General features: G+C 40.6%; 1 protein-coding gene across 1 annotated transcript in view; it reads left to right on the plus strand.

The window, feature by feature from the left end:
- Positions 1 to 660: 660 nt before the first annotated feature.
- Positions 661 to 12,068, plus strand: part of si:dkey-172j4.3 (diacylglycerol kinase eta) — a gene marked incomplete in the record, with an annotated part of 132,856 nt that continues 121,448 nt past the window's right edge. Inside the window, 2 exon segments of the mRNA XM_037688341.1 lie at positions 661 to 914; positions 6,294 to 6,398. Coding sequence (XP_037544269.1) covers positions 828 to 914; positions 6,294 to 6,398 — 192 coding nt within the window.

Here is a 12,068-nt window from a genome sequence, read left to right on the forward strand (position 1 = left end):
CCACCTTAATTTATGGACACGGTACATGCGAGCGGCGGAGGGGCTCTGTTCGTGCCGAGGAGGAGGAAGTCCGAGGCGGACAGTTGAGTAATGTTCCGCCGGCAGCACGCGCGGTGAACGCGGACAGGATGAAAGGCAGAGCCGCCGCATCCTATTTCTCCTCAGAGCCGCTAAATGATCTCCGCTCGTTCGGAGCGGTCAACTCCGGAGCCAGCTCTACATGTCTGTGAAGTTCGCTGGAATAATAACGATGTAAACACGTCATTCTATTTATTTTTTAAATTAAAGCTCCCGTTCACGGTAACAGCTGCTCGGGTGCAGAAAATGCATGCTCGTGCGTTGCTGCTCACAGAGCACGCGGACTCTTCGTATATCTCATCACCTGTTTGATGCGTGTGTCACCAAAAGGCATCAGCAGAAACACTTTCTGTGAAGTCCCTCGCAAAGTGCCCCCAAGGGCCGTTTTTAAGCCACATGCAGCTCTGAGCTGTCACTCAGGAAGAAGAGGTGAAAAACATCTGACTCAAGGAGAGGGAAACTGCTGACAGCTGAACAGTGCAGCAAATTGTAAAATGTCCTCTTGAGGAAGAAATAAAAAGGAATCTCCTGAGAGCTTCACTTTTTGAATCAATAATTTGTTCCTCCATCTTTTGCAGAGTTGGAGCAGAGAGATCCACAAGGAGGACTGTGGCATCCCGGAACCTCTTCAGCCTCCCCTTCCACCCAGTCACCATCCCCTCCTCGCCAAACCAACCAGGCTTTCAACTCCATCTTCTCCGCTCCCTGTGCAACTGCTCGTCCTCCGTCTCGACTCGCTGTTGTTCTTCATGGCGTCCAAACTGAACCCAAACGTCCTGTATGTGGGCGGCGAGTCTCTGGGGTCGCCCCCAGGCGACTCAGAGAGGACTCAGAATGTAAGTGTCTGTCTCGTCTGGGTCTCCGTGTTGCAAAATGTTTGTGAAAGTGCAACTTGGTTACACATTGTTTCTCTCCTCTGTCTGGGAACTTGCCCAGCACAGCTCAAGTTTATTTCAAGCCTATGAAAATGAGCCACATATTAATTTAGAGACAAAAAAATTGGGGGGGGGGGGTCCACCTTTTTTTGTAATTTCATTATCATTCCAACAAAAATTGACCGTGTGGTTCAGTTGCTGGTTTGTTGTTGAGATTTTAGCCATTTAATTCAAGCTGGGGCAGCTGTGGCTGAGTGGTTTGAGCAGTTGTCCTCCAATGAGTTGGGGGTTTGATTCCACCAGCAGCAGGCTGAAGTGTCCCAAGACATTGAACCCCACATTTGTCTCCGATGTGTGTCCCATCGGTGTATGATGGTGGTAAAGCACTGATTAATCCTTGTATAGATATAACGTGTTTTCCGGAGTGTAAGTCTCATCAGTGAAAAAAAACATCATGAAGAGGAAAAAAACATACAAGTCACTTCGACATATAAGTTGCATTTATTATGTGTTTATTTAATGGTCAAAACAACTTCATTTAGCTGGGCCATCCATCCATCCATCCATCCATCCATCCATCCATCCATCCATCCATCCATCCATCCATCCATCCATCCATCCATCCAGTCATTCATTCATCCATCCATCCATCCATCCATCCATCCATCCATCCATCCATCCATCCATCCATCCATCCATCCAGTCATTCATCCACCATCCATCCATCCATCCATCCATCCATCCATCCATCCATCCATCCATCCATCCATCGCAACCAGAGCTGCTAGCTCTCCAGCGTTCCTTCGCCTGCACCAGCGCGCACGGGAGAACTCGCTGTTGCAGTTCTTAGAAATTTAACAAGATTAACACTTAAAAACAATTATTTGTTTGCTCGACATTATAGCAAAGGTGTGTCTCAGTTTCACTTTTCCTTATTAAATGCACTTTAATGGTCAAAACAGCGTCATTTCGCCTGGGTGGCCTGGCACCATCCATCTATCCATCCATCGCGGCCGGACCCGCAAGCTCTCCAGTGTTCCTCCGCCTGCACCAGCTGAGTGAAGCGAGAAGGCACGGGAGGACTCGCTGTTGCAGTTCTTCGAAATTTAAAGCGTCAGTCAAAAACTGCGTTATGAATATGGAAAAAAGTATATAAGTCACTTTGGTGTACAAGTCGCAGGACTGATAAATCTACGCAAAAAACGGACTTACACGCCGGAAAATACAGTAGTAGAGTGCTGCACGAATGGGTAAATGAGGGCACAGATTGTAAAGAGCTTTGAGTATCTTGATAAGAACCATCCTTTTACCATTTACCATTTAATTAAACTCAGATCCACTTCTCTTAACGTGTCAATCAAGGCTGCACAATATATCACAAATTTATAAACATCAGTGAGCGCTATATCAATATCTCAAATAAATGGACTGCAAAAAGTCATTGGGCAATATATTTTAAGTGCTGTGCATTTATGTTCTGGATGCAAATAATTTATTTGGCCAATCCAATGAACCGTCTCTGGTCTTGATGCCCACACCTTGTTTAGATGATAGTATATGAGAAAGTGAGGGAAATGTGGGTCTATTGCTGTTGATGTCACTGTATTAGGTTGTAATTTGCACATCACAACTTTTTCCAATAACGTGCAGCCCTAGAGCCAATTCACTACAAAAGTCCTCCCTGGGAGCTATACAACGAGAAAAGAGGAAGTCCAAATAATGAATACAGTTCAGATTCAAAATCATTTCCAGTCAGTTTGCTTCATATAATAAAATATTACATTCACATACAACACATTTTGAAATGTCAATTAGTAAAAGGAAATCAATCAACCTTTATTTATACAGGTAAATCCCATTGAGCCTCGAGGACTCATTTACAAGAGAGACCTGATTTCAACAAAGAAAGATGACAACAATGGACAACAGCAACAACAATAAGCAGTTATAAAAACTCATACTACAGTTTTTTTTTTTTTTTTTTTTTTTTTTTTTAACAAATAGGATGGCTAAAAGGAAAAAGGTAACAAAACCAAAAAAAACTGCTAGATTCCGAGACAAATGTATAAAACTAAAAACAGGAACATGTCTGCATTGGTCCCTGCCAGGAGTCCAACAGATTCTTAAAGCCACTTAGAGAGGTCAAGGTCGAGAGCTTCAAATCTTTTTGTAAGATATTCCAGGAAACAGGAGCGGAGTAGGAGAAGGCCCTTTTGCCTAGTTCAGTCCTCACTGAGGGAACACTGCAGGAAATAATGTCCTGAGAGCGCACTCCGTAGCTGCACTCACGCAGAGACATGTAGGATGTTAGTGAAAATGGTAATATGACATGAAATAGTCCCGTTGGCGTCATCGTGCCGTGATCTCCAGCTCTCACTGGAGCGATTTGCAGCAAACCAGGATCAGCACCTCCAAATCTGAGGCCACAGTCCTTAATCTGAAAATGGTGGACTGCCCTCACTAGGTGGGGAGTGAGGTGCTGTCTCAAGTGGAGGACTTTATGTAGGTTTTGTTCACAAGCGAGGGAAGCATGAGATCAACAGACAGATTGATGCAGCTTTCGCAGTACTGCATATTCTGTGCTTGCTCGTTGTGGTGACGATGGAGCTGAGATAGACAAAGTTGACAGTTCACTGGTTGGTCTACTGTATGTTCTCACGCTCACCTATGGTCACGAACGCTGGGTGATGACCAAAAGATAGGCGGTCAGAAGCGGTTAAAATGAGTTTTCTCCACAGGGCAGCTGGATTCTCCCTTAGAGATAGAGTGAGAAGTTTCGTTATCCAGGAGACGCTCGAAGCAAGACTCCACAGCAAGAGGAGACAATCAAGGTGGTTTGTACATCTGGTAAGGATGCTCCTTAGACGCCTTCCTAGGGAGGTTTCCTAGGGTTGTCCAACTGTAAGAGACCCCGGGGAAGACCCAGGACACGCTGGAGAGACTATGTTTCTCAGTTGGCCTGGGAATACCTTGAAGTTCTCCCAGAAGAGCTGGAAGAGGCGGCTGTGGAAAGAGATGTCTGAACTTCCCTCAGTATGCTGCTCCCGTGACTGACTCTGGAACTAGTGGCAGATAATACTTTGTAGATGGAATTAGTAAAAGCTGTCTATCTAAGGAATCCTGCAGATTGCATCAAAACTTTGTCTTGTCATAATCCTCCATCCTGAGCAGCCTGTTGGTGACAGTAGAAAGGAATGACTTCTTTTTAACAGAAATAAATATCCATCTGAACCAGGCTCAGGATGGGCAGCCATCTGCCTTAACCAGCTGGGGTTTTGCAAGAAAGAGACAGCTGAGAAGGATCGTTCCAAGCGTAGTTTCTATGGGAGGATAACAGAAAACACGCTAGCAAACCAAAGCTAGCCTTTCCAAAATTTCTTTGTCTTAATTGTTGAAATAACAGCTCAAGTTACGCCTGGGATGCAATATCTTGTCATGTCTTCTTTTTATTTTTATTACAAAATTAAATACATATTCTTGAGCAATGGAACCCACAAAAAAATGAACTAGAGCAGAAAAAAAAATTTGGAACTCAATTTGACAGGTCCACCAGGATCCTGACACAGTCACTGACTGAACATAAACCTACCCAGGAGGTGTTAACTGACTTTTTGTTTGCTGAGATTATTTAGATGGAACATAAGAAGAAAAAAGTAAAACCTTATTGTTATTTTTGTAAAGCAAGCATTGCTTTTTTAACCCTCTGATTTTTCCAATCAAAACCCAGTTTTGATGGCTATCTGAGATAAGTGTCATGATGGAACAACATATTTTGCCCAAGTCTCAACCATCTAGTTGTTGATTTGAGATGAAGTTGAAGAATTTGGAGGTAGTTCTCCATCTTTGTTATTCCATCCAACTTTGAGCTCCAGTACCACAGCATGGTGTTGCCACCACCATGCCTGACAGTTGGTACAGTGTTCAATTCAATTCAGTTTTTTGATATAGCGCCAAGTCACAACAGAAGTCATCTCAGGGCACTGAACAGAAACATTCATTTACATAAAAAATAAGTTAACATTATTTATCTGAGGAGCAGACTGCGTCACAGAACTCTCAGCAAGCACGAAGGCAACAGTGGAAAGGAAAAACTCCCTCATGAGGAAGAAACCTTTAGCAGAACCAGGCTCAGGAAAAGCAGCCATCTGCTTCGACCAGCTGGGTTTGAGAGGAACAGGAAGGAGGAACAGATACACTCATTCAACCTTTATTTAGACAGGTTAATCCCATTGAGCCTCAGGGACTCTTTTACAAGAGAGACCTGATTTCTTAACAAAGAATGATGACAACAGTGGATAACAACGACAACAATAAACAGTCACAAAAGAGGCATACAAATTTAAATTTTTTTTTTTTTTTTTACAAATCAAAGCAAAATAGCAACCAAAAGGACAGTCAAAAGGAAAAGTAGCACAAAACAAAACAGCTAGATTGTAAAGTGGTGTAGAAAACTAAAACAGGAACATGTTGGTTTTTCCCAGGAATTTAGCAGATGTTTGAAGCCACTTAGAGAGGTCAAGGTCGAGAGCTTCAGATCTTTTTGCAAGATATTCCAGGAAACAGGAGCGGAGTAAGAGAAGTCCCTTTTGCCTAGTTCAGTCTTCACTGAGGGAACACTGCAGGTAATAATGTCCTGAGAGCGCACGCTGTAGCTGCACTCACGCAGAGATGGCAGGTCGAGAATCACATGGTGAGATAGAAATAGTATCAAATGACAACTATTCAATTGCAACAATTAATTTTAAGAAATGTGGTCAATTTGTCCTCCAGTAGTGTAAGCCTAGAGCAGCATAATAAGCTAACCTTAACTATAGGATTTATCAAAAAGGAAAGTCTTAATCCCAGTCTTAAACTGGACAATGTGTCAGCCTCATGGACAGAAACTGGAAGTTGGTTCCACAAGAGAGGAGCCTGATAACTGAAAGATCTTCCTCCCATTCTGCTTTTGGAACCTCTAAGAACCTCAAGTAAGCCTGCAGTCTGAGAGTGAAGTGCTCTGTTAGGAAAATAATAAGATCGCAAGTACAGTATAAGATGGAGCTAGGTTGTTGAGGGCTTTGTAGGTTAGAAGTAAGATTTTGAATTCAATTCTGAATTTGACAGGGAGCCACTGTTCTTAGGTTTGACAGCCTCACCTTAACTTCTCTAAATGTACAACCACTAAAAACCAATAGGAATACAATGGTTTTTGAAGTCCATTCATTGCCCTGGTAACCAGTGTATGAAAGGAGCTGCGTATTCTGCTGTTGTACCGACATGACCTAAGAACCTACTTGCACTACGTTTCATAATTTTAAGTAGTTTGGTTGATGCATGACTTTCTTCTGTAACTGCTTCCAGGCTGGAGAAACAGCTGAAGAGTCATCAGACAGCGATGGGGAGCAAGAAGAAACATCAAACAAGTTGATTCGCAAAGTGTCGACCTCGGGTCAGATGAGAGCCAAGGTAAGAAAACACGGAGTGATTGTGTCTTTGTAGGATTTTATTATTATTATTATTTTTTTTTTTTACCAGGGTTTATGTGTATCAAGGAGCCTTGGAAAAAATGTTATTGTGATTACATTGGGCATTAGGGAGTGTCAACAGAGAGTCCGATGTTATTTTTTTTTTTACGTTTTCATGTAATTTAGGCTTTTAATAAAATGTTTAATTTAGAGAGCCTTTCTGAACAGTATCGTTGCTGAAACCTGACTTTTCTGAGTTTGTCTGAATTTCTGAGTTACAATTCAGAGAAGGCTTTTAATGGAAGAATAACTGTAAAAAAAATAAAAAGTTGTATGTTATTTGTTCATTGTGTCGACGCTAAGAGTACTGAGTAAAATCTTGAGCTGTTAGTTATTTAACAACTAATATAGAACGGAAACGTTTCACTAAAAGACGGATGCATTGACGACGTCATTTGAATGAACTTCGAGGGACATATAAGGCCCAACACATGGGAGTAGTTTCCAAGAGGTCTCCAGGTGGGACTTTTTTCCCTTTTGTTTTTATTTTAGCTTCACTTTATCAATGTTTAGATCAGAGTTCTGACAGTATCTGAACTGTTGTCTGCCGAGGACAGCTGACACCTGATCTGCTTCCTGGCAGCGTCATTTCTCTCTCTTACCGTCATCGTAATGAGTTGTCTTCCAATCTCTGATGGAGGATGTGATCACGCACTAACATTTTTCTTTCTTACTGGCCTCTGGACTCCGGTATTGATCGCTTCATATTAGGCTCTTACTGGCACACAAACATACACATGCAATATATCTTTGTCAGATGGGCTGACTGGATTTATGTTTGGTCAACAACATGCGTGTCGTGAGTTTATGTATCGTAGACTTTTTGTATTTTGTTTAAAACCTAAATTCGACATATTTACATCCAACAAACTATTTTAATACATAAAGTAACACGTGCCTCAGTTTTTCTACTGTAGATTCTTCCTTATTGTGTTTGTAATATTTCAGTATAAACACACCTGATAAATGTTGACTAATGAAATGTTATTTGCTTTTATAAATATTTCTCGGGCTCTAAAACTGGGAATCCTTTAGGGCTTCATCACCGTTTGTTGTGGACTAAAAAAGGTTTATTACACAGCTTATCAACTGTTTTGTGTTTAATTAGGAGATGAAAATCATGACCTCACAAGTCCCAAAGTTGTCTTGGCTCGAGCATTAAAACAAACATTTATATCCTTAAAATGTAGGTCAGTGGAAAGGTTATGACCAATTAATATCTTACCTGTTGAAGAAGGATTTCAGTTTGGAAAAATAATTATATTCTGACCTGACCATTGAGCTAACAGATGGTCCAAGCGAGGCCAAGACCAAAGTGGATTGCTGCCATCTTAAAGCAACTATAACTTTAAAACAAACATACCAAATCAAGCAGATGCTATTTCATAAATGTTTTACACTGTCAACAGTTTTGCCTCGTGAAAGTATTCTGCCCTTTTGTGGATCAAAGAAGGCCTCTGTCCGTATTTGTTGTGAGCTTGATAACTAGTAACGTAAGTGGGGGTCCGACTTCCATTTTGGTATCTGGCTACATCTACATTAAAGAAAAGTCCTTGTTAAATATTGTGTTGACACGTCATAATCCTAAATAGCTTCATCCACATATACCGTATTTTTCGGCGTATAAGTCGCATCAGTCAAAAAAAGCATCACGAAGAGGGAAAAACGTATAAGTCGTATTTCTTATGCGTCACCGCTGACTCGTCACATTTATTATGCATTTATTTAATGGCCAAAACAGTTTCATTTTGCCTGGGCAACACCATCCATCCATCCATCCATCCATCCATCCATCGCGGCCGGATCCGCTAGCTCGCCAGCGTTCTTCCACCTGCACCAGCTGAGTGAAGTGATCACTCATAATTAAGCATTCATAATTGCATAATGAATATGGGGGAAAAGTATAAAAGTCGCTTCGGCATATAAGTCGCAGGACTGACAAGTCTATGCAAAAAAACTGCGACTTATACGCCGGAAAATACGGTATAGTAATTGATTTAGTTATGATTATTGTAAACTACTACTAAAACTCTAAAATGTCAGGGTCATTCGGGGGTTTAGGGGTGGTGGGGGTGCATTATCTCATTGGCAAAATTAAAGATAAGTGTGTGTTAAAGTTATTATTAGTTAACTGCACTTACCGTCAGCCGTAAAACAAAGCCCATTCAATAGGAGACGAGGAATACCCGGCAACCCTCGTCTCCATGGAGACGACATCCCATAAAGCCTTGTTTGCTCTCAGGAAATATTAGCATCTGATATCAGTCTAGTATTGATCCGAAAAGTTTACTGGACACCAACAAAGGGGGGCGGGGCTATGAACAGCACCGTGTCGCCATGGTGATAAGTTTGAACGCTTTCAGTTTTAGTAATTTCTAATTGCTCATGGCTACAGTTTCTTTTGTAGGGACTCCAAAACGTCACTAAATGGTGAAGGAAAATGTACACCCCAATAGAAATCCTAACTTTTAAAGTAAAATCACAAAATGTATCTGAAGTCTTGGTTTAACAGTCTGTCGTACCACTTTTAGCATTAAATGTATGATAGTTCCCTTCACACATGTCACACACAGACTAGTGATCAACGTGAGGCTTAGGTTTGTGACAATAACTTGATCTGATTCGTGCGTTTGTGTCCTTTTCTTTGAGCACGGTGTGTGCATGTTTAGATTAGTGTGTGTGAGCTGTTTATTGCCAAGCAGCATCAGTCTCTCTTTTGTGTAATTTGCCTCGGCTCATTTTGTCCCCTGCCTGTTCCCGTCCCTGTTAGAGCTGAGGTCTGTTAGCACACTGTGAAGAAGGTGCTACTCCTTATTAACTGTGACATGGCATTATGGCATCATTAGATTAATTCACTTCCTTAGTCATGACGCCCCAAATAATTATACAGCTGGTGTGATAGTCCTCAGATAACGACGCGTGTCATCCCCATTTCACTCTGTTGGTGTAATTAAATATGGTGGAGTTTATAGAAGAGCTGTTTTTTTTTTTTATCAGTGGCATCACTTGAGCTAGTTGTATTTGTCTTGAGTTATTCCCTACAAAACAAATTAAATACATATTTTGATGTAGTTTTTTGAGTATAAAGGCCACCTTTTTATACATCTGCAATCAAAACCATAAAGATTTCCTTATTGGACCCCTGTGTGTAACTCATCCCTCTAGTGTCTAAAGGTTCAGTTGCCTCAAGTGTTTTAACTTCAATCTTACATAAGCTTTATTAAATCGTTTTTGTGCAATACAGTAATGTGATTATCATCTCAATATCAATGGGTGTAGTTGAAATTTCACAAAAGATTGTAATAAATAAACCTGAAACACAAACCCCACAGCCCTAAATGCCTTTAGTTGATTTAAAAGAAAGGGAATGAAATGTTAAAACACTTTTGTAAAGGTTGTAATGACAGAAATAAAAATAGGAGCGAGGAGTAGAAAATGTGGGTTTTTCTCAACTGATATTGTTTTTGTGATTTCCCAAAATAACATTGAATATTAATATTTTTCTATTACTGTGCATTTCTAGTTTTAACCTCATTTACAAGAAGAAAATGTTAAAGACAAGTCCTCATAAGGTAATTAAATATGTAGAGTATATGTTAAATAAATTTAGGTGGGGGAGTGGTGGCGCAGAGGTGGGCCTGTTATTGGAAGGTTGTAGGCTTGATTCCTCGGACCGACAACATCAAAAGTGGCTTCCACACCTGTCAGTTGCCACATTTGCCCCACTCTGGGCCCTTGAGCAAGGCCCTTAACCCCCACCATCTGCTCCCATGGGTGCCCCAGATGGCAGCTCTCTGCTCCACACCAAGGGCTGTGGTAGCTCAGTGGTCTGTGGTTGCGTCAGGAAGGGCATCCGTCGTAAAAACAATTGCCAAGTCTTCGTGTGAGTTAGTTCCCCTCGGTGATTCCTGAAGAAGGGAGCAGCCGAAAGAAGAAGACAAAAAAAAAAAATCAAGTATTAAAATTGAAAAAAATACTGTCGGGCAGAAAACTTGTGTCTTCGAAAATGCAACTTTAAAGTAAACTGCAGTGTCACAAGCTCTTTTAAAACTCTTTTCATTGGATAATAACAATAATAATACATACACCCATAGACTGATATAAAGGGGTCCACAAGAGTAAACTAGTGGTGACTGCCACACTGGGGACATTTAAAATATTGTTTTGACAGCATTTGTAGATTTGAACTCAGAATGTGTTGTTCATCACTGTCAGGTACCACCACCACACCGAATTTCAGCTCAGTTTGTTTAAAAATAGCTGAGTTACCATATTTTTTTTCCCTTTTAACTTAGGTGGCCATCTTGGATTTTTAATTTGCAAAAAAACCCCAAAGCATTTTAGCACTCTCAGTGTTCACGTCATCACATTTACTACAGTTTACAGGTATTTTATGACAGTCAATTTGTGAACATTGCACTCACAAGCTTGAATGTCACGAGAGTTGGTTTATGCAACAGCAGTATCTGCATGTTATTTCATCTGCAGCACATCATGCAGGACTAAATCTTATCTCAGCTGGACATCTTTGCTACTATTTGCAGACAACGAATGAGTAATCAGTTCATGAGGAATCATGATGAGTAATCAGGTAATAAAGTAATTACTTGTGTGCATGGTTTTGTTTATCTGTCTGTTGGAAAAACATTTCAGGAATTTCTCGACAGATTTTAATGACATTTTCAGAAACAATCACTGGATGTACAACTAACTTTGGAGTTAATCCTATTCTAGATGACTGCCCCGACTAACTAATCTTATAAAATACAAAAAGAACCAAAAGACAACTTTGCAGATTCCTTGTTTCCTTCAGCTGCTCCCACCTGTAAGGGATGCCACATTAGGGAAGTTGTAATAAAGATTAGGCAAGTTCTTTACACTGGATGCCCTTCCTGATGCAACCTGGGCTCAAACCTACAGCCTCAGGATTACAGGACGGTGGCACTATTATGAATACTGAGCTCAAATTTGGTGTGTTAGTAGCTCGGCTAAGAGTAGTAAGCCCACAAAAAAGGGGGGTATGCTGATGTCCCCCGTCACTGATTTGAATAATGAATGTATTTTTTTTTTCTGGACTGAAATTAAACGAGGAATGTAAGTAAATCTTAATGTTTTATGGTGAAAGATATTCAGGTGGGTAGGAGTTACACTAGGTATAACGAAAATAAAGGTAGTAATTTTTATTTTTTTCTTATTGGAGGCAGCAAATAGTGATGGATCCTGATGAGAGGAGGGAGCAATTTTATCCACCACCGAGTGCAATGGTGGAATCAGTGGGTGGCTAATGGTGGTATTAGCCTTCATAGATTAATCTTCGACACCCCAGTTATTTGAAGAAGAAAAAAAAAAAAAAATATATATATATATATATATATGTCGTGATAAAAAATAAATCAATTGCATGATAAATTAAAATTATCTACCTCATTTTCATTTATCGGCGTTATCGTTTCTTTGTCTCCCTCTTTTTCTACTGAAGACACTGGATGACAAAAGGCTCTGGTGCTCTTCGCTGACCCCTCCCTTTCTCTTTTCTCTTTAAAATCTGTTTTAATTGTACAAAATTGTGTTTTTGGATCGTTGAAAGCAGCTAAGCTGAGAAGCTAAGCTA

The sequence above is a fragment of the Nematolebias whitei genome, chromosome 1, assembly GCF_014905685.2.
Source record: "Nematolebias whitei isolate Nwh7 chromosome 1, NemWhi1, whole genome shotgun sequence".
Taxonomy (NCBI): Eukaryota; Metazoa; Chordata; class Actinopteri; order Cyprinodontiformes; family Rivulidae; genus Nematolebias; species Nematolebias whitei.